Source organism: Trachypithecus francoisi, unplaced genomic scaffold, assembly GCF_009764315.1.
Source record: "Trachypithecus francoisi isolate TF-2019V2 unplaced genomic scaffold, Tfra_2.0 Lachesis_group21, whole genome shotgun sequence".
NCBI lineage: Eukaryota > Metazoa > Chordata > Mammalia > Primates > Cercopithecidae > Trachypithecus > Trachypithecus francoisi.
In genome coordinates this window covers 5,929,923-5,953,520 of record NW_022681467.1, presented here as the reverse complement: position 1 = coordinate 5,953,520, position 23,598 = coordinate 5,929,923, and the positions used below count along the sequence as shown (strand labels likewise).

The 23,598-nt window shown below is 43.7% G+C and overlaps 1 protein-coding gene and 1 long non-coding RNA gene across 2 annotated transcripts in view; one reads left to right on the top strand and one right to left on the bottom strand.

Moving 5' to 3' along the window:
• The window catches only part of CFAP61 (cilia and flagella associated protein 61), a 308,416-nt gene extending 287,680 nt beyond the window's left edge, over positions 1–20,736 (top strand). Inside the window, exons 26-27 of the mRNA XM_033185470.1 lie at positions 4,643–4,733; positions 20,254–20,736. Coding sequence (XP_033041361.1) covers positions 4,643–4,733; positions 20,254–20,454 — 292 coding nt within the window. The 3' untranslated portion in view covers positions 20,455–20,736. The remainder of the gene's footprint in view (positions 1–4,642; positions 4,734–20,253) is intronic.
• Positions 635–23,231, bottom strand: LOC117068392. The gene is made up of 3 exons (XR_004431100.1): positions 20,752–23,231; positions 19,791–20,056; positions 635–2,051 (listed from the first exon to the last, which is right to left on the bottom strand). It is a non-coding gene; the product is annotated as an uncharacterized LOC117068392 (long non-coding RNA).
• Positions 23,232–23,598: the final 367 nt, after the last annotated feature.

The following is a 23,598-nucleotide window of genomic DNA, read 5'->3' as shown; positions in this document are numbered from 1 at the left end:
GCAGCTCTGACATTCCCCACCCCCAACCACCATGTGCACTCTGATATTCCCCACCCCCACCCACCATGTGTGCATTTCTGGGGGCAGGGGCTTTCTCTCACCATGGTACCCTCAGTGCCGGTCACATGTTTGACACAGGCGCGAGGGCCATATTTTATTCATGGCAAAGAACTGAACCCTAGGTCTTCTCCTTCCCTGCCATTTTGCAACCGTTAATGTCAGAAGCTCTGAAGACACCTGGGACAGAGAAGAGAGGGAGAAAAGTCTACATGGAAGCACAGGGAAGGAAGGGATGTTCATTGAAGGGTGGAGTGATGCAGCAGAGGAAGAGGACCAGAGGAAAGCAGCCACTGGAAATAAGGAAACAGGGTTTAGGAAGGCCTCACTAGACCTGTTAGGATGGATGGATGGATGGATGGATGGATGGATGGATGGATGGGTGGGCAGATAAATGGATGGATAGATAGATGGGTGGATGGATAAATGGATGGATGGATGGATAGATAGAAGACAAAAGAAAGCTAGGACATAGTTCTAGTGTTCTTAGCAGACATCCCACCATGGAAGAGGTCATGGGGCAAAGGGGCTTTAGGAAACAGGTTTGCAATCCTGCCTCCCTCTCACCCAGACCTCTTGCCAGGCTTGGCACACCCAGATGCCTGCTGTGACCCATGGAGAGGAGCAATTTTGGCCAGGCTGGTGGGAAAGCAAGGACGAACCACGGAAGGCATCCTCGGCAACTGAGCTGATGGCTGCCACACAAAAGCGAGGACACAGCATTGCCTAATCTGACTCATCAAAGAAAGGCCTGAAACCCAAATTCCAAATGTTATTCAGGCCAAAGTAGATGCATCGTATATCATACCTGGCCTTGGGTATCTGTTTGCTACCATGATATTTATCACCGCCTACCTTCTGTGTATCGAATGGAGACATGACACAGGCTGCTTCATAGAGAGGCAAGCCCCACTAGCTACGCTCTATCCTCTCGTATCACAAGATTGAGACTCATGGCTGAGCTTGACGTTCAGGCAGGCATCTTAGAAGGAGAACAGTCTGCCCTCCGCCATGCAGGAAAGGACATGTACAAGCAAGAGCATCATTCTCTAAGGAAACCCGCAGGTCTCCCTGGTGGCAGCTGCCTGCCCGGAAAAAAGCGACTCCTGACTTTCCAGCAGCCCTCTCTGCAGACGTGAGTGGCAGCTTGGGGAGCCTGTGAACAGCTCTAAAAGCAGAAATTTTGTTTTTCATGCCAAGAGAAAATTAGAATGCTTTTTATTAAAAACAAACAAACAAACAAAATCTTGGAAAAAGTGATGTGTTTCTTCCCTGCCACCTGCCTCCTCTTTGCCACCTGGTGCGTAGTTCATCGCGCCCTGCCACGCCATGCCAGTGCTGGAAAAGGCACACCTGCAGTCACAGCACTCCTTTCCTGCTGGCCAGGAAGGCCTTGGCCTTGGAGTTGAGATCCCGGCCTTTAAAGGACACCTTTACCACTTCTCTTTCCCCGTAGATGTGTTGGATTTTTTCCTACAACTTCTCCCAGTGTGTCGTGTTGATCAGCTTTCCTCAGGCTTCAGCGTGCCCAATGGCCAAGCCGGCCTTCACATCCCCACCCTGTTTATGAGTCTGTCGATGAAACTGCCTGGATGAGCGGGTGAGGATGACCTCTGGAGACATTTAGTCAATTGCTTAACGATTGGACTATATCGACCAGAAATGGTTAATTCAGTTCCGCAAGTCAAAATCTCCCAGGGCTTCTTGGAAAAGTGTATTATTTGAAGAAGTGACGGGGAATTTAAGTCCTCCCAAATAAACCAGGCTGGCCATTGGCAGCATGAACAGAGACAGTAAGGTCTTCTATTTCAGTCTTCAAAAGGTGTGACTTTTTTCTCACAGCTGTGCAAAAGTGATTTTTGTGGCATTGACACCCAAATGCACACAGCCCCTTAAAAAGCACGTTGGGGCCATGTGCATACCTGGCCCTCTCTCCTGAAGATTTCTAGATGGCAGGCTGTGTGGGGTACTTCATGGCTCCTAGTAGTCTTCCCCTTTTGAATATAAATTGGGAAAAAAAGTTAATATTTTTTGTTTTTAAAATTCACAATATTCATGGAAATACAAATTTCCCAAAAGCTCATCACAAATGCTGATGGCACCATAAGTACCTGGCGGAAACCTGGCCCTAAGTTTCGCCAGGATCCAAGATGCTTCTCTCCTTCCTATGGATACAGAAGGAGCCTAAAGCATAGAAATCATTCAACCTGGGGGAGGTCTAAAACTTTTATTTTTATTTTTTTGGAGACGGGGTCTCACTCTTCACCTAGGCTGGAGTGCAGTAGGCTGAAAAGCAGTGGCGTGATCACAGCTTACTGCAGCCTCAAACTCCTGGGCTCAAGTGATCCTCCAAACTCAGCCTCCCTAGTAGCTGGGACCACAGGCATGTGTCACCACATCTGGCTAATTTTTTTTTTTTTTTTTTGTAGAGGTGGGGGTCTCACTATGTTGTCCAGGCTGGTCTTGAACTCCTGGCCTCAAGTGATCCTCCCACCTTGGCCTCCCAAAGTGCTGGGATTGCAGGAATGACACATCATACCTGGTTCCTAAAACTTTTATTAAAGCATAATTTCCTCCTAACATTCTTGTAACAAAAGGAAACCACCTTCATTTGACTCAACATTATGATCAATTGTTAAATAGGTTTGGTTAAATTCAGAGCTTTTCCAATTTGAATGATGAAAGCTGCCATGCTGCTGCTGTAGGATGATTTTAGGAAGCCCACAGGATCCCAGACACCCTCACCCCTCCTGGCCACCCTCACCTGGGAGCCTGTAGCTGGTGCTAAAGTTGTCCTTGGATATAGGAAAGCAGCCAGGCCTGAGCCCTGCCCTCACCATGCAGGTCTCTGCCAGGAGCTTTTGGGCCCCGAGGCCCATCCCTGGGCCAGCCACCATGGGCACCCGGAGCGCACAGCCTCAAGTCGCAAATCCATTCCCTTTAGAGTTGCTGGCAAGTGTGATGTGTGGTGGAGTGTGGTTGGGAGAACACCACTCTATTTCTGAAATAAAACCTGGACACTAGGATTTTTTTAATGTTTTACAAAAATTGTTACACAGCCCCCATTTTCTCTAATACAATTCAAGTTCCTCCAAAATTAATTTGCCAGGGGTTCAGAGGGAGGGAAGGAGAGAGGGTGAGTAGGCAGAGCAGAGAGGGCTTTTTAGGGCAGTGACGCTATTCTGTATGACAAGGCTGTGGGAACCTGGGTGTTTAGATGGAGGGCCAGAGCTCGTGACAGGCCACAGTGGGCTCCCAAGGGAAGTGGCACTTCACAGAACTCCCTCTCTGAAGCAGACGATGATGGGTCCCCAACGGGCAGCACAGAGGGCAGAGTAGTAAAGGCGCTGGGCGGGGAGCATGGCCCGAGAGCACCTGAGTTGTTGGAACAGGTGGCACTGGAAGTGAGGAAAGCAGTGGTGGTTCCGCCACCAGACAGAGGCGGCCGTAGACCCCCAAAACCAAGGGGGTGGGAGCTCTGATGGTGCCACAGAAACAAACATGAGGGATTTCAGCTGCTGAGGAAAGACGGTGTGTTAACAGCTGGATGAACATACCACCTGAACAGCAACGCGGGCGAGTCATCAGGAACGGATGCCGTCTTCTGGTCCAGCAAGTGGGTGCGGGGCAAGGCCTTATACTGCCGAGTGCCAGGTTGTCCCTAACACAGACTCTCGGCGTTGTGTCTGTCCTCTAGTGGCCCTGTGGCCTCTGGGACACTTTACCTCCATCCCTAAGAACTGTTTGTCTTGGAAAACAGAAGGTGCCCGTCCACGTGGGGGTGCCAGGTTTTTCCTTCCGCTGTGCACACACACAACATCGGTACACAGTAATAAGGACAGCTAGCTCACATCCACAGGAGAGTAAAGCCCACCTGAGCGACATGGCTTGGACCCTGAAGCAGTTAAGTTCCCTGTTCCAAGACACTTAAAGCAAGAGTTAAAATACCAGTAAGAGTTCTTGGTTATTCCAAAAATGCATCAAATTTTCCAATTAAATAAAGGATCATCTTATTATTCTCCATATAAGAAAGCATTTCAACTTTCAGTGAAAAGTTAGCAAATCTGAACACCAAAAAATACAGCTCTCCTACAAGAGATTCAGTTCAGCATCGATGCGACCGTGCGAACAGCATGTTGCAGCAGCAAGGCAGCCTGTTTTTCTGGCCATTATTAATCCAGAAACCTTAATGATGAACAACATTTGTGTTATTGTCTACCCAAATTTAATTTATTTATGCAGCAGTTAATCTTGCAATCTGTTTTTCTCAAACGAGGGCAGATAATGGAGACACCGTTCTTTACAAGTCTTCAGGCTTTTAAATTCTGATAAAATCAGGATTCTTCACTGGGTCTTGCCCCAGCTCTGAATTAAACCACTTTAAATGTAATTATGGGACCTGGCCTTACAGCAGGAACATCCATTTTAAAAATTGATTGGTCAGGCTGTTCCACAAGACATTTTATGAGCAAACGATTGCAATGAGGCCAGAACTGTAATTTATAAAGGCAAAAAAGCAGGTAAATACTTTATTAGTGGTAATGAGAGGGTTGCCAGCTCACTGAGTCTCTTCTTTCCTTACCAGCTACTTCACCGAGCCGTGGTGCCTGGCCCTGTTCCACGATCGTTTTATTGATCTCAGGAAAGAGTTACGCCAAATCTTAGCCTCCAAGGAGGTAAGAGTGATTAATGGATATGTGGATTATTCCTTGCAAATTATAAGCAGCTGATAGCTGTTGATCATTTAGACTTTTCCCTACATTCCCATTTTATGGTTTTACTTTTTAAAACAACTGTATCTCATATAAGCAAACTGCGGAGCATGTAAATGCAGACTGTGATATTTCAGGGAAAGTGATTTTATTTAAATCTTTTTATAGGGGGCAAATTTCTTTTTCCTTTTTACAAGGAACTGTATTTTTCTGATCAGCTCAGAGTGCTGGCAGAAAACTGAATCTGAGTTGCATCTACTTGCCCTCAAGAACGAAGGTTGCATTCCTTTAGTTTCTGCCTGTGTTTGCCAGCCATTTGCGGAACATGTGTGTGTGTGTTGTTTTAAAGATGTACAGGGAAGCCATCCAGTGTGCCTCAAAAGCACACTCCTTTTATAACCAGAACTTCTTTCTCAAAATACTACAGAATTAACTGGACATCAGGCTGCATAGCCCAAGGGCTCTGTGCTCAGCATGAAATTTGACTCTGCAGTATAAATAATGAGGTATTTGTGAAACTTTAAGTTAAAATACTTCTTTCAATACGAGAGTCTCTAGCAGAACTGTGGAACGTTAACAGCTGTGCTCAGTGCGTGGGTGAATCTCCAGCCTGGCTCTACCCTGCTTCACTCAGCCAAGGGCTGGGGCCTGGGTTAGCTTCCACCTCCTGTTACTGTCTATATGGGCAGCTCCCACGTCTCCATCGTCACTTCCACCTGGGAGCGCCCACACGCCTTATTGGACGGCAGCGCTAGAGAGCACACACCCTGTTCCCGGTGTGCTCCCCACTTAATCCCAGCTCTTGCTGTGATTTAAGGAGGGTAGAGGAGCCACTGTTATCATCTTGACTTTCCGAGTGAAGAAACTGAAGTTTAGAGGGGTGGGGTTTTTTTGGCTTTTTTGGTTTGTTTGTTTTGTTTCGTTTTTGAGACAGAGTCTCCCTCTGTTGTACAGGCTGGAGTGCAATGGCACAGTCTCAGCTCACTGCAACCTCTGCCTCTCAGGATCAAGCAATTCTCCTGCGTCAGCCTCCCAAGTAGCTGGGATTACGGGCACCCACCACCACGCCCAGCTAATTTTTGTATTTTTGGAGAGACAGGGTTTCACCATATTGGCCAGGCTGGTCTTGAACTCCTGACCTCAGGTGATCCCCCCGCCTCGGCCTCCCAAAATGCTGGGATTACAGGCATGAGCCACTGCGCCCGACCAGCTTAGAGATTTTAAAAAGCTCCATGGTGACACAGCAAGCTTCGCACTCTGGGGTGTCTCACCTCAAAGGTGGGAACATGGTTAATGAACCATACGGGGCCGAAGTGGGTATCCTGGGACCTTCTCCTCAGTGCCCCCACTTTCATTTTCACTCCCAGGGTCCGGCTGGGAAATGTAAATCATTTCCTAATCTGAAGCAGGCTTAGATTGGGAAACACAGGTTTAAATTTCAAACCAAACAGCAGTGACCTGGGATCCAGCAGGTAAATGCAACTGAGGGAGTGGAGGGCTGGGTGGCTGAATGCCCAGGTCAGAGGCTGCTGAAGGCGTGCATGTGGTGATGGAATCCATTAAAGGCGCTGCAGGCCAAACAGGGCCCTGTACTTCACCCAGGGCTGCAGGAGGCCAACCTAAGTGGAAACCTGAACCCGAGTTGTAAGCCTGGGGCTCACTGAATGCTCAGCTCCTCAGACACCTTCCTTCCTCACAGAATGTCATCTGTAGCTTCCAACTGCCCCTACAGTAAACGGCCCTTCGTTTCCAAGGGATCCCATCAAAACTCTGTGCCTCCGTCTTTCTTAACCCCAGAGTTGAGCTCTTCAGTTAACATTGTGCACAAGGCCAGGGGGTTTTAGTCTTAAAGCTTAAAAGGGAAGCCACGGAAACTGTCAAGCCCAAGGCATCCACCACTTTTCATACAACTCACTGAGATACCCTCAAACTTTTACCTGTGTACAGATATTTGCTGTGAACCCGTTTGCTATGAATGAACTCAGTGTGGACAGCAGGCCCAGGCAGCAGATCAGAAGTGGCCACAGACATTTGCCCAAGATACACACTAAAGGCCCTCCAGCCATTCTTGTGGGTCTTGTAGATTTCCAGAAAATGAAACCTCCGGAAGAAAAAACCTCCATTGGAGGACTGTTTTATCTTCAGCATTTCGTTTGTCAGGTGGGAAAGGCCACAGGAAGTGGTGATGCGTAGAGTGGTGTCTGCCTAGCTCAGCTGGACTACGCAATGTGGCCTCGGCCAGACCCCCCCATTCCTGCAGAACTGGGGCCAGCTGTTCCCACCTCAGAGAGCTGTGGAGGAGTAGCAGAGGGGAAATGTGCGATGGCACAGAAGAGTGGCCCAGGGAGTGCCAGCCACCGTGAGCAGCCACAGAGGTGACAGTGGAGACAGGCTGCTGTGGAAATGACCGCCACATGAGCAGACATGCAGGAATTTCACCGAAGAGTTTGGTACTAGGAAAATAAAATAAAATGAATAGCCTGCACTAAAGAATAATAGTAATTTCTTTTCTCATATATTGAAATGAGGTACAAATGGCCAACAGGTATATGAAAAATGCTTAACATCACTAATCATCAGAGAAATAAAACTCAAAACTGCAGCAAGATATCATCTCACCCCAGTTACAATGGCTTTCATCCAAAAGACAGGCAATAACAAATGCTGGCGAGGATGTGGAGAAAAGGGAACCCTCGCACACTGTTGGTGGGAGTGAAAATTAGTACAGCCACTATGGAGAACAGTTTGGAGGTTCCTCAAAAAGCTAAAAATAAAGCTGCCATACGACCCAGCAATCCCACTGCTGGGTATATATCCAAAAGAAAGGAAATCCGTATATCGAAGGGATACCTACACACTCATGTTTATCGCAGCACTACTCACAATAGCCAAGATAGAGGATTAACCTAAGCATCCAACAAATGAATGGATAAAAAAAAATGTGGTCTATATACACAATGGACTATTACCCAGCCATAAAAATAAGGAAGTCCTGTCATTTGCAACAACATGGATGGAACTGGAGGACATTATGTTAAGTAAAATATCCCAGACACAGAAAGACAAATACTGTATGTTCTCACACATGTGTGGAAGCTTAAAAAAAAAAATTGAACTCTTGGAGATAGTAGAATGATGGGCACCAGAGGCTGTGAAGGGTGGCAAGGAGGGGGTGGATAAAGTGGGGGTGGTTAATGAGTACAAAAATACAGTTAGATAGGATGAATAAGATCTAGTATTTGGTAACACAATAGGGTGACTATAGTTAACACTAATTTATTTTATATTCTAAGATAACTAAAAAAGTGGAATTGGAATGTTTCTAACACAAAGAAATGATAAATGCTTGAGGTGACGGATACTCCATTTACCCTGATTTGATCATTACACATTGTATGCCTGTATCAAAATATCACATGTACTCCATAAATATATGCAATTATTATGTACTCATAATAATTAAAATTAAAATTTTTTAAATATTCAAATGATGTAACCCATTTTATTTCACTTTCTACCTTGTCTTCTGGGAAGTACAGAAGTTCAATCCTATTAACTATGATATCCTAGAGCTTGGTATATCAATTTTCTTCTCCTTCCACATGTAAAGAAAGTAAGAAAAGACTATTCCCTATCTATTATCTATGAATGTTGTTAGAAGTCATCTGTTATGAAGATTAGAATCATTATAATGTGGGCCGGGTGCAGTGGCTCATGCTTGTAATCCCAGAGTGTAAAGCACTCTGGGAGGATGAGGCAGGTGGGTCACCTGAGGTCAGCAGTTCGAGACTAGCCTGGCCAACATGGTGAAATCCAATCTCTACTAAAAATACAAAAAATTGGTCAGGCATGGTAGCGGGTGCCTATAATCCCAGCTACTTGGGAGGCTGAGGCAGGAGCCTCTCTTGAACTCAGGAGGCGGAGGTTGCAGTGTGCTGAGATGGCGCCACTTCAGTCCAGCCTGGGAGACAAGAGTGAAACTCCATGGCTCACGTCTGTAATCCTAGCACTTTGGGAGGCCAAGGCAGGTGGATCGCCTGAGGTCAGGAGTTCGAGACCAGTCTGGCCAACATGGTGAAACCCCATCTCTACTAAAAATACAAAAATTAGCTGGGCATGGTGGCAGGTGGCTGTAGTCCCAGCAACTCGGGAGGCTGAGGCAGGAGAATTGCTTGAACCTGGGAGGTGGAGGTTGCAATGAGCCCAGATTGTGCCATTGCACTCCAGCCTGGGTGACAAGAGCAAAACTCCGTCTCAAAAAAAAAAAGAATATAACGTTTATTTTTAAAAAGCAAACTCATTCCAAGATATCGTGAATGCTCTTGTGGCGGTAAAGAGAGGAACACTGGCACTGCATTATTTAGCTACAGGCAAAGCCACAGTATCACTGACCAAGGTGAAATTTTATTCAGTCAAAATGATCCTTCAAAATCCTTTAGGAAAGATATAACAATTATAACCATATACTCACTTAACAAAAGAACCCCAAAATATATGAATAAAAGCAGAATTGAAAGAAGAAATAGTTCTAAAATAATAATGCAGACTTCTGTATCTTACTTTCAGTAATGACTAGAACAACCAGATAGAAAATCAATAAGGAAATAGATGACTTCAATAGCACTATAAGCCAAGTGGACCCAACAGTCATGGATGAAATACTCTGTTCAACAGTAGAATGCACATTCTTCTCAAGTGCACACAAAACATTCTCCAGGATAGGCCATGTGTTAGGCCACAAAACAAGTGCCAATACATTTTAACAGATTAAAATCATACAAAGTATATTCTCCAACCACAATGGAATGAAGCTGGAAATCAGTAACAGAAGGAAGATTGGAAAAATTCACAAATTTGTGGAAGTTAAATAACACATTCTTAAGTAACCAGTGCATCATAAAAGAAATAAAAAAGGGATATTAGAAATGCTTATAGATGAATGAAAACTAAGATACAACATACCAACATTTATGAGATCCAAAGAAAACAGAATTTAAAGCTATAAGTGCCTACATAAAAAGAACTCAAATCAGGAACCTGATTTTATAACTTGAGGAACTAGGAAAAGAAAACCAAACTAAGCCTAATGCCAGCAGAAGAAAATAAATATAAGGATTAGAACAGAGATAAATGAAATAGAGAATACGAAAATAGAGAAAATCAATAAAACCAAAAGTTAGTTCTTTGAAAAGATCAACCAAATTGATAAACCTTTAGCTAGACTGACTAAGAAAAAAGACTCAGATTACTAAAGTCAGAAATACAAGTGGGGACGTTACTATCAACCTTATAGAAATGAAAAAGGATTATGAGAAAATGCCATGAAAATTATTTGCCAACCAATTACATAACCTAGATGAAATGGACAAATTATTAGAAAGGAACAAACTAGGCTGGGCACAGTGGCTCACGCCTATAATCTCAGCACTTTGGGAGGCCAAGGTGGGCCGATCATGAGGTCAGGAGTTCGAGACCAACCTGACCAACATGGTGAAACCCCGTCTCTACTAACAATACAAAAATTAGCCCAGCATGGTGGCACATGCCTGTAACCCCAGCTACTCAGGAGGCTAAGGCAGGAGAATCACTTGAACCTGGGAGGCGGAGGTTTCAGTGAGCCGAAATCATGCCATTGCACTCCAGCCTGGGCGACAAAGCAAGACTCTGTCTCAAAAAAAAAAAAAAGAAAGAAAGAAATGAACAAACTAAAAGCTGACACAAGAAGAAATAGAAAATCTCAACAGAGCTATAATAAGTAAAGACCTTGAATCGATAATCAAAAACCTCACACAAAGAAAAGCCCAAGACCAGATGGCTTCGCTAGTGAATTCTATCGAACATTTAAAGAATTAACAACAATTCTCTTGAACTCTTCCAAAAAACAGAAGAGGTTGGAACTATTCAATGAGATCAGCATTACCCTAATACCAAAGCTAGACAAAGACACTGCAAGAAAAGAAAACTTACAGACCAACATCCCTTTTAAATTTAGAAGCAAAAATAGCCAGCAGATTATTAGCAAACCAAATCCAGCAGCATATTAAAGGACTAAACACCCAGCTAGTGAGATTTACCCCAGGAACGTAAGGGTAGTTCAACATATAAAAATGAATCAATGTAATACACCACTTTAATAGAACAAAGAGGAGGCTGGGCGCAGTGGGTCACGCCTATACTCCCAGCACTTTGGAAGGCCGAGGCGAGCAGATCATTTGAGATCAGGAGTTTGAGACCAGCCTGACCAACATGATGAAACCCTGTCTCTAGTAAAAATACAAAAAAATTAGCCAAGCATGGTGGCACACACCTGTAATCTCAGCCACTCACAAGGCTGAGGCAGGAGAATCTCTTGAACCCAGGAGGTAAAGGTTGCAGTGAGCCAAGATTGTGCCACTGCACTCTAGCCTGGGCAATAGAACGAGACTCCGTATCAAAAAAAACAAAACAAAACAAAACAAAGCAAAGGGGAAAAACCACTATCATCTCAATTGGTGCAGAAAAAGCATTTGACAAAAAAACTGTCAATAGAAGGGAATTTCTCCAATCTGCTAAAGGATGTTTATGAAAAACCCACAGATAACATCACACTCAGTAATGAATTACTGAAACCTGAATTCTTATCCCTGAGATCTGGAATAATACAAGGATGCCTGCTTTCACCACTTATATTCAGCATGGTTTTGGAAGTTCTAGCCAGAGCAATCAGGCAAGAAAAAGATATAAAAGACATCCACATTGGAAAGGAAGTAGTAAAACTATCTCCATTCTCAGGTGATGTGATCCTAAAGAATCCACAAAATAACTGTTAGAGCTAAGAAATGAAATCAGCAAAATTGCAGAATATGAAATCAACACACAATAATCCATTATCTACATTAGCAGTTGTATTAATCTGTTTGCATTGCTTTAGAAGAACACCTGAGACTGGGTAATTTATAAAGAAAAGAGATTTGGCTCGTGGTTCTGCAGGCTGTACATGAAGTACATGTACTGGCATCTGCTTCTGGTGAGGGCCTCAGGAAATTTCCAATCATGATGGAAGGTGAAGGGGGAGACAGTGTATCACATGGCAAGAGAGGGAGCAAAAGAGAGAGGGAAGTGGTGCCAGGTTCTTTTAAACAACCAGATCTAGTGTGAACTCAGAGTGAGAACTCACTCATTACCACGAGGACAGCAGCAAGCCATTCATGAGGGATCCTCCCCAGGACCCAAACACCTCCTCCAGATCCCACTTCCAGCATTGGGGATCCCATTCCAGCATAAGAGTTGAAGGGGACAAAACATCCAAACCATATTAGCAGTTAATAATTTGAAAATGAAATTAAGAAAACAATTATAATAGCATTAAAAAGAATAAAATACTTGGGAATAAATTTAACCAAAATAGGGCAAGGCTTATACACTGAAAACTACAAAACATTTTTGAAAGAAGTGAATGACTACCTAAATAAATGGGACAACATCTGTATTCATGCATTTGAAGACTTTATATTGTTAGGATGGCAATACCACCCCAAAAATTCTACAATTCAGTACAATCCTATCAAAATTCCAAGGGCATTTTTAAAAAGAAATGCAGGTCCTAAGTTCCTATGGAAATGGAGGGGACTCCAAATAGCCAAAACTATCTTGGAGGAAAAAAGGAACAAAGTTGAAGAACTCACATTTTCTTACTACAAAGCCACAGTAACCAAGACAGTGTGGTACTTGCATGAGAATAGATCTACAGATCAATGGAATAAAATTCAGAGTCCAGAAGTAAACCTATTTACATGAAAATATGTTCAGCATCAGTAATTATTAGGGAAATGCAAATCAGAACCATAATGAGATAGCACTTTACATCCACTAGGATGGCTCTAATACAAAACAAGGGGGGAAACAGTAAGGATGTAGGGAAAATGGGAACTGAATTGCTGGTGGGAATGTAAAATTACACCTGCAATAGAAAATGTTTTGATGGTTCCTCAAAAAGTTACACACAGAATTACCATATGACTCAGCAATTGCACTTCTAAATATATATCCAAAAGAACTGAGGCTGGAAGTGGTGGCTAACACCTGTAATCCCAGCACTGTGGGAGGCTGAGGTGGGCAGATCATCTGAGGTCAGGAGTTCAAGACCAGCCTGGCCAATGTAATGAAACCACATCTCTACTAAAAATACAAAACTTAGCCGGACGTGATGGTGCGCACCAGTAGTCCTAGCTACTCAGGAGGCTGAGTCAGGAGAATTGCTTGAACCCAGGAGGTGGATGTTGCAATAAGCTGAGATCACATCACTGCACTCCAACCTGGGTGACAGAATAAGACTCCATCTCAAAAAAAACAAAAGAAACAAACAAAGAATTGAATGAGGTATTCTAATGATTGCTTGTACAAGAATCTTCAAAGCAGCACTGGTTAGAACAGCCAGAAGGAGGAAACAACCCAAATGTCCATCAACATATCAACGGATAAACAAATGTGGTCTAGCCACACAATGGAATAGTATTCAGCCATGAAGAGAAATGAGGTACTGATACAAAGCACATGAACCTCAAAACATTATGCTAGAAGGCAGAAAAAGCATTTGATAAAATTTGCATCCTTTCATGATTAAAAAAAAAAAAACTCTCAACAATCAGGTATAAAAGGAATGTTCCTGAACACAATAAAGGCCATATATGACAAGCCCACAGCTATCATCATTCTCAGTGGTGAAAAGTTGAAAGCTTTTCCTCTAAGATCAGGAACAAGACAAGGATGCCCACTCTTGCCACTTCTATTAATCATAGGACTAGAAGTCCTAGCCAGAGCAATTAGGGAAAAAGAAGAAGTAAAAAGCATCCAGCTAGGACAGGAAGAGGTGAAATTGTCTCTGTTTGCTGATGACATGATCTTATATACATAAAATCCTTAAAGACTCCACAAAAAAACTGGTAGAACTGGTGAGTGAGTTCAGTAAAGTTGCAGGATACAAAACCAACATACAAAAGTCAGTAGTGTTGGCTAGATGCGGTGGCTCACACCTGTAATCCCAACACCTTGGGAGGCCAAGACAGCCGGATCACCTGAGGTCGGGAGTTCAAGACCAGCTTGGCCAACATGGTGAAACCCCATCTCTACTAAAAATACAAAAAATTAGTCAGACGTGGGGGCAGGTACCTGTAATTCCAACTACTCAGGAGGCTGAAGCAGGACAATCTCTTGAACCCAGGAGGCAGAGGTTGCAGTGAGCCGAAATCATGCCACTGTACTCCAGTCTGAGTGAGACTCCATCTAGAAAAAAATAGTAATACTGTTGATATACACTAACAATAAACTATCTGAAAAAGAAATTAAGAAAGTAATTCCATTTACAAAGCATAAAAAAAATACTTAGGAGTTTTTAACCAAGGAGTTAAAAGATCTGTATAATGAGAGCTATAAAACATTGATGAAAAAAATTGAAGCCAACACAAATGGAACGATACCATGTGTTCATAGATTAGAAGAATTCATATTGTTAAAATGTCCATACTACCCAAAGCAATCTGCAGATTCAATGCAATTCCTATCAAAATGCCAATGTCATTTTTCACAGAAACAGAAAAGACAATCTTAAAAATCTTATGGAACCACAAAAGACCCACAAATAGCCAATACAATCTTGAGAAAAAACAAACAAACAAAAACTGGAGGCATAACACTACCTGATCTCAAAATATATTTCAAAACTATAGTAATCAAAACAGCATGTGTATTAGTCCATTTTCACACTGTTATAAAGAACTTCCCTGAGACTGAGTAATTTACGAAAGAAAGAGATTTAATTGACTCACAATTCCATATGGCCGGGGAAGCCTCAGGAAACTTACAATCATGGTGGAAGGGGAAGCAAGCACCTTCTTCACAAGGTGGCAGGAGCATGAGAAGAGCAAAGGAGGAACTTCCAAACACTTATGACCATCAGATCTCATGAGAACTCACTCACTATCAGGAGAACAGCATAGTTCTCAGCATGGTTCACCCCCATGATCCAAACACCTCTGTTATTTGACAGACACATGGGGATTACAAATCGAAATGAGATTTGGGTGGGGACACAGAGCCAAACCATATCAGCATGGTACTGCCATAAAAACAGATAAATGTACCAGTGGGACAGGATACAAAGTCATAAATAAACCTACACATTTACAGTCAATTGATTTTTGACAGAAGTGCCAAGAACACACAATGGGGAAAGGACAGTCCCTTCAATAAATGGTATTAGAAAAACTGGATATCTACATGCAGAAGAATGAAATCGGACTCTTCTCTCAGCCCATACACAAAAATCAATTCAAAATGGAGTGAAGACTTAAACATAAGACCGGAAACTGTAAAGCTTCTAGAAGAGAACATAGGAGAAATAGTTCTTGACATTGGTCTCAGAAAGGATTTTTTTGGATGTGACACCAAAAGCACAGGCAACAAAAGCAAAAACAGACAAGTGGGTCTGCATCAAATGTAAAAGCGTCTGCACAGCAAAGAAAACAACAGAGTGAAGAGACAGCTCACAGACTGGGAGAAAATATTTCCAAATCATACATCTGATTTGATGTATGATATCCAATTTTAGCTAATATCCAAAATATATAGGGAACTCACACAACTCACTGACAGGAAAACAAATGGCCTGATATAAACATAAGCAAAGGACCTGAATAGACACTTCTCAAAAGAAGACATGCGGTAGGTCCTCAAATAACATCCTTTCGTTGTAACATTGATGAGGAAAAGAAAGTCATTCCTGGGCCACTGTCTGTGGAGTTTGCATGTTCTGCCCATGTCTGTGTGCATTGTGGGTTTTCACCAGGTACACTGGAGTTCAAAGATCAGAAAAAAACAAAACACCACGCTAAGTGAAAAGAGCCAGACACAAAAGGTTAATTAGCATGTCTAAATGGTCCCAGTGTGTGTGAGTGTGGGTGCAGATGTGGGTGGGAATGTACCCTGTGATGGGAAGGGTCCTGTTCATCATGGGTTCCCGCTTTGTGACCTGAGCTGCCAGGATAGGCTCCAGCAACCCACCACCCAGAACTGAAATAATTCGGTAAATAATTACCTTACTTGTTTATGTTAATCTTTCTTAAATGTATTATAGCCCACAATTATTTTAGTGTTTAATATTAGAAGTGTTTTTGATCTTTATTTGGAAGTTTGGTGATGTTTTAGTGACCACAAATATGCTGTCGGAACTTCACTCTTGTCCTTACCAATTAGCCTATGGTAAAATTTGTTTTGATACATGTTATCTCACTTAAAGTTACAGTTTCTAGGACGCTATGAGGACTTACTGTGACCAAAAGATATATTTAAAAAAGGATCAACCTCATGTATCATCAGTGAAATGCAAATTAAAACCACAGTGAGCTACCACCTCACCCTTGTTAGTATGGCTGTTATAGATAAAAGGTTGGCAAGGATGTGGAGAAAAGGGAATTCTTGTTCACTGTTGGTGGTAATGTAGATTGGTTCAGCCATTTTGGAAAACAGTATGGAGGTTCCTCAAAAAACTAAAAGTAGAATTACATATGATCCAGCAATCTCACTTTTGGGTATGTATCCAAATGAAATCAGTGTATCAAAGAAATATCTGCATTCTTATGCCTATTGCAGCCTATTCAAAATAGCCAGGACATGAACTGAACCTAAGTGTTCATCGGCAGATGAATGGATAAAGAAATCATGGTATATATGCACAATGGAATACTATTCAGCCTTAAAAAAAAAGGAAGTTCTGTTCTGTCATTTTCAACAACATGGATGAACCTGGAGGACATTATGCTAAGTATAATATGCTAAGTACGGCCGGGCACGGTGGCCTGTAACCCCAGCACTTTGGGAGGCCGAGGCAGGTGGATCATTTGAGGTCAGGAGTTCAAGAACAGCCTCGTCAACATGGTGAAACCTCGTCTCTACTAAAAATACAAAAATTAGCCAGGCGGTAGTGGTGTGCACCTGTAATCCCAGCTACTCGGGAGGCTGAGGCAGGAGAATTGCTTGCACCCAGGAGGCAGAGGTTGTGGTGAGCCGAGATCGTACCGTTGCACTCCAGTCTGGGCAACAGAGTGAGACCTTGTCTTAAAAAAAAGAAAAAAAAAAATCAGGTACAGAAAGACAAATACTGCATGATCTCACTTACATGTGGAATCTAAAGAAGTTGAATTCATAAGGGTAATGAGGGGAGGAAGGGGTGGTCACACTGTGTGAAGGGAGATGGTCACACTACTGAGGGGAGGTGGTCACACTGTGAGAGGGGAGGTATTCACACTATGAGAGAAAAAGTGATCATATTGTGTGAGGGGAGGTGGTCACACTGAGGGGAGGTGGTCACACTGAGGGGAGGTGGTCACACTGAGAGAAAAAGTGGTCACACTGCATGAGGGTAGGTGGTCACACTGAGGGGAGGTGGTCACACAGAGAAAAAGTGGTCACACTGCGTGAGGGTAGGTGGTCACACTGAGGGGAGGTGGTCATGCTGAGAGAAAAAGTAATCACACTGTGAAAGGGGAGGTGGTCACACTGTGTCAGGGAGGTGGTCACACTGTGAGAGGGGAGATGGTCACACTGAGGGGAGGTGGTCATGCTGTGAAAGAAAAAGTAATCACATTGTGAGGGGAGATGGTCACACTGAGAGGGGAGATGGTCACACTGAGGGGAGGGAGTCACATTGTGAGAGGGGAGGTGGTCACACTGTGTGAGGGGAGGTGGTCACACTGTGAGAGGGGAGGTGGTCACATTGTGAGAGGGGAGGTGGTCACACTGTGATGGGAGGTGGTCACACTGTGAGAGGGGAGGTGGTAACACTGTGAGAGGGGAGGTGGCCACACTGTGAGGGGAGGTGGTCACACTGAGGGGAGGCAGTGACACTGTGAGCAGAGGTGGTCACACTGAGAGGAGAGGTGGTCACACTGAGAAGAGGTGGTCACACTGAGGGGAGGTGGTCATATTGTGAGTGAGGAGGTGGTCACACTGAGAAGAGGTGGTCACACTGAGGGGAGGTGGTATACTGTGAGGAGGTGGTCACACTGAGGGGTGGTAGTCACACTGAGAGGAGGTGGTCACATTGAGGGGAAGTGGTCACACTGAGGGGAGGTGGTCATACTGTGAGTGAGGAGGCAGTCACACTGAGGGGAGGTGGTTATACTGTGAGGGGAGGTGGTCACACTGTGAGGGGTGGTGGTCACACTGAGGGAAGGTGGTCACACTGAGGGGAGGTGGTCATACTGTGAGGGGAGGTGGTCACACTGAGAGGAGGTAGTCACACTGAGGGGAAGTGGTCACACTGAGGGGAGGTGGTCATACTGTGAGTGAGGAGGTGGTCACACTGAGGGGAGGTGGTCATACTGGGAGGGGAGGTAGTTACACTGTGAGGGGTGGTAGTCACACTAAGAGGAGGTGGTCACATTGAGGGGAAGTGGTCGCACTGAGAGGAGGTGGTTATACTGTGAGGGGAGGTGGTCACACTGTGAGGGGTGGTAGTCATTACTGAGGGGAGGTGGTCACACTGAGGGGAAGTGGTCACACTGAGGGGAGGTGGTCATACTGTGAGGGGAGGTGGTCGCACAGTGAAAGAAGATGATCACAGTATAACAGGTCATACTTCAAGAGGCAAGTGCCCAAAAATCTGTTTACAATCTAGAGCAATATTTGCCTAAAATAAACTTTAAAAGTGATTTTACACTATTTAACCCAGTGTCAGAACAGCAGCATACAATATAAGCTCGAAATCTTGTATAATTTTAATAAGGTAATTGTTTTTGATTGGTTTGATACAGTTCTCCAGAAAAATTAAGGAAGAAAGAGCCAACCTCATATACATTGCAGAATATATCCACGAGGCTTTACTGGTGCCCCCAAAGTTTTCAGCACCTCCAGTATTTAGTTGTGAGAATCAGTTGCTTTTTCCCTATCATTGCCTTTATCCCTCTGGTTTGACTCTGAATTCCTGCAGCCCCCACTGACTGCTCTTTCCAATGCGTGCATAATCTCCAACACCTTGTTGTGTCTTGCTTAGCCAAGTGGCAGTGACTCTATGCCTCCATATAGCTTGAGTCTGTTTTTCTATCTATAAGCTCTTATCACTAGTAAGTTAATAGTCCAACAAAACCCTGCAAGTAATTGCCTTTTCTGTTCAAAATAGAAGGAATTATTGGAAGTTGAAATAAATGTACCATCGGAGTCCACTGACTCTTGATCTACGGTGATGTTCAAGAATCACGGTGTTTGGAAAGCACCCAGCTCAACCCTGGGGGATGTGCTTTCTAGAAGTACCCTACTCTGGAGGGCAGATATGCGGCGGTGAAGCAAATATAGCAGATGTTATCTGTGGAGTCCAGGCGGGGGCATGCAGGTGCCCACTGGACAGTTCTTCAACTTGTCTCTGAAAATGTTAATAATGAAATGTTGGGAAAATCGCTACTACACTGTACCTGTGTACAGCATCGGATTCTCAACTTCAAACAACTTTATTCTTTCTGAGCCCTATCTCTTCAAATGTATCAATAAAATTTGACTTGACCGTGAATTTATTCTAAGGTTTTAAAATCCCATTTCTTGGGAATTATAACCAAGAAAACCATCTAGGACCTTTCAAGTAAAAAGGTTTAATCACTCCTTTTTATTATTATTATTATTATTTTTAAAACGGGCAGGGCACAGTGGCTCACGCCTGTAATCCCAGCACTTTGGGAGGCTGAGGCGGGCAGATCACCTGAGGTGGGGAGTTCCAGAGCAGCCTGACCAACATGGAGAGACCCTGTCTCTATTAAATATACAAAATTAGCCAGGTGTGGTGGGCCACGCCTGTAGTCCCAGCTACTCGGGAGGCTGAGGCAGGAGAATCGCTTGAACTCGGGAAGCGGAGGTTGCAGTGAGCCCAGATCACGCCATTGCACTCCAGCCTGGGCAACAACAGCGAAATTCCTTCTCACAAAACAAACAGAAACAACAACGACAACAAAATAAGTATGATGATTTTTATCTGAAAATGAAGGGCTTGAAATTACTAACCTGGATGACTCTTAAGGACATTATGCTAAGTGATATAAGCCAGTCACAAAAAATAAATACTACACGCTTCCACTCATAGGAGGTGCCTGTGTAGTCACGTTCACAGAGGCAGAGGTGGTTTCCAGGGCCTGGAGGATGGGAGGGTAGGGAGCTGCTGTTTAATGGAGACAGCATTTCAGTTGACGAAGATGAAGAAGTCCTGGAGATGGACAGTGGTGAGGGTTACACAGCAATGTGAATGTACTTCATGCCACTGAAGTGTACACCTAAAAATTATTAACATAAGACATTTTATGTTATTGTATACTTTGCCACAATTAAAAATAAATTTTCAAAAGCTAGGAAAAAAGTGACCATCCTTGCACAGCTGACTACTATTGTTTTCATTTTCACGAAACTGCCCTGTTACAACTGTGCAGGGTCCAATTAATTTCTGTATCTGGCCTCTTACTGTGTTTTACAGGAGGAAGACCTTCCTTCCATAGAGCAGTTAGCCCATCAGATAGAAGATGAGGAAATAAACCTGACTGAGAAGCCCAGGCAATACCTCAAAAGAGTCTTCGAGGAATCCATCTACAAAACCCTGGTGGAGAGAAGCACTCTTGACTACCTACGCTATAATCGCTACCACCTGCCCATGTATGCGTGGCCAGGCATCATTTAGTTGTAGGTAGGGTCTCCCCTTTATGGTTTTCATTTATTTAGTTCCTGGAAACTTGCTCTGTAGAAATAGAAAAGTTCTCAGCAGCCTGGTATGACAGTGAAGCCAGCCCCTGGTGGTTTTGTGCATTCCTCTCCTTCCTGACTTATGCCTGTAGTTTTCTATCATCCCAGTAGGTGGCACATGGCCGTGTGCCTCTCTTCCGGGGCAGGCTCGCTTTACAAATCCCAGGCATGTTTCTCTGCAGAATAATCCATTTCGGCAATAAAATGAGATCATACTGTGTAAAACTTGTTTTACCTTGGGTGTGATTCTGTTTGATTTCCTGGAAACTTCTGCTGCCAGTCTTGTTAGTTCTTCACATGTTTACCCAGCAATACTTATGGGTGATAAAAAAGAAAATGTGCCCAGAATGGAAAATTAGTAAACAGAGGATGAGAAATTAAATCTATATAGTCCAACATCGGAAGCAGTGATTGTGTAGGAAAGCTTACATGACCTTGGGAAAGGAGGAGGCTGTATTTCTGTTTCAAATGGCAGACAAGGAGCCTAAAGTCACAGAAAAGTTGGATGCTCAAGGGGTTCACGCATAGGTTTTAGATTAGAACGTGGTAAGGTGGTAACGGGAAGTTCATCTAAGTTCACTTTCTTTGATCCTTAGCACTGCTGCTTTGCATTGGGGCGAGGGTGAGGGGGTCCCTAGTACATGTCAGCTATAATGTGGATCAGAAACCCTTTTTCTTATAAATAAAGCAAATTAGTTGCCCACTAGAAACTGCATGGATTCAGGAATGAGGGGCAACAGCACATAAGATGGTTCTCATTTATTGGGTCTGTCTTAGTAGATAGTGTGACACGCTTTTCCACAGCAGGGCTTAACATTGGTTTTTGTGAACAATTCCAGTTTTTTTTCATGTGTTATATTTCAGGTAAATGTTGAGCAAAAATTGGCACAAGATAAGGGATACACAACTATTAGAAGGAAAATCAGAGCTGGCATTACAGTATTGTATACACATTATCAAACTCTCTGCTGCAAAGTGCCAACTTGTTGGAACTGCAAAGTTATTTGATATTGATATTTCTGCAAAATAAAATTGTTCCAGAATGCTGGACTCTTGATTTTCCCAAGGCAGGCAAAAGCAAGCAATAAATGCTCCTAATTCCTTCACATGTGCATTTTCCACAAATGCATGGGTCACTGTGGGGAGGGTCCAGCATTGGCCATATGGTATACACTGTGTCACTTGAATAGGGAACAATTGCTACTGGTCCACTTTTCAGAATTCAGACCCAGCACACGTGAAACCATATTTCAGGGGCTGGTGAATGAGTCGGCTCAAGCAACTCTCCTCCCCTATCCCTTTCCCCTGAAAGGACCTGGGTCAAACTCATAAGTAAAAGGAGTAAGTTTCTGTGACAGGTCCTGGAACCCTTGGATGGAGATTAACAGAACAACCTCAGAAGATCAACAGTTATGACTTCTGTGACCAAGTATTAGCATTAAAAAGCCTCTAGTCACATAAAAGTGACCCCAAATGACAATGTCAACCTTAATACAAAATCATGCATAAATATGACAATTAAGTTTTCCTTTGCTGCCTTTTGAAAAAGGAGTGTTGGAGCTCCATAAGTATCACAGCAAACTTGAAAATATCTAGAATATATTTTAGTCTACAAAGTGTATTGGGTGACATTATTTTAATCCTTATCTCACACTTAGAAAGTGGGTAATTTACAGGATATTTAGCATATATGCTAAATAATTTCCTGAATCTAAGAATCTTAGCATATCTGTTCAGACTTGAAAACTTTATCACTGAACAAGTTTCCTAAGAATAAAAGAGGAATTCAAGAGTTGTTGGTTATAACTTGCAATTGACTATTCTAAGGGCTTTGGGAAAATAATGGTGAAGATAAAGCCTGGCAAAAGGAAGGGCTTGAAAGAGACCAATATTTGGACTTGGCTTGCACAAGGCATGAATTCTGTAAGTGGAATGAATGCTTGGCATCTCTACATATTTCAGCACTTGCTGCTGAGCTGGGGACATCTTGGCTTCTAAGCTTGATCTTGGAATTCTACAGTTTTAAGCAAAGAATATTAATAAAAAAAGCCAAAGTTAATTTTCCAAAGTTTTATTCTCCCAAATCACATGCAACAACCCCGCCTTCTGATGCCTCTAATTGCTCTCCCGACAGGTGTTGGTTTTTAATAAAGAGTGTAACCACCGCCTTTCCAAAAAATGGCTTCTTACGGTTTTATTACACTCAAACATTACAGGAGGTCAAGAGAAAAATCAACGATGAAGTGAGGGAGGGAAGGAAATATGGCATGGAGCATAAAATGTAAAGCCAGCCAATCAATATTTACCCTTTCAAGAGGGAGAGAGAGAGAGGAGAGAGAGAGAGAGCACCCGAGTGAGCCAGTGTTAGCCAAGAAGCAGGGAGCAGGGCTCGAAAGTCGCCGAGTGCGAGGAGCTGTTGATTGTTTTCTGGTTGAAAGAAGAAGTGATGATAAGGCTGGGATAAAGTGAGCGCCGGCAGGGGCGCAGAGCAGGGCAGCTGTATGCTAATGCTCACAGAAACCAAGCCTCCGCGTCCCCCATTAAAGCAGGCGACCAGGAGGCCACACATCACTGAACAAATAGGCTCTCTCTAGACAAATAAAATAACACACATTGGCCTATGGGGAGTGGGGGGAGAATAAGAGCAAGGAGAAGAGTGAGGGGAGAGTGAAGGAGGGGGGGAGAAGCAAAGAGAGTAGGGGAGACGAATGGGAGACTGGGAGAGAGGTTGGGGGAAGAGAGGGAGAGAGGACAGAAACAAGCAAGGGAAGACACAGGAGAGAGGGACGAGAGGAGAGAGAGGAGCAGAAAGACAGCAAAAAGGGCTGGGGGAACTGGATGGAGAGGGAGGGACAGTGGGAAGAAGGGGCTGGGAGAGAGGAAGGGGGCTAGTCATGGCGGGGGAGACCACAGGTGGGGAGGGACTAGGAGTGAAAGGGATGGGGAGAGAGAGGAGGGACAGGTGAGACCGTGGGGAGCAAGAGAGGAGGGGAAAGAAAAGGGAAGAGGCAGAAGGGGAGAGAAGGATAGGAGGAGAGAGAGGAGGCGGATGACACAAGGAGGGAACCGAAGGGCTAGGGAG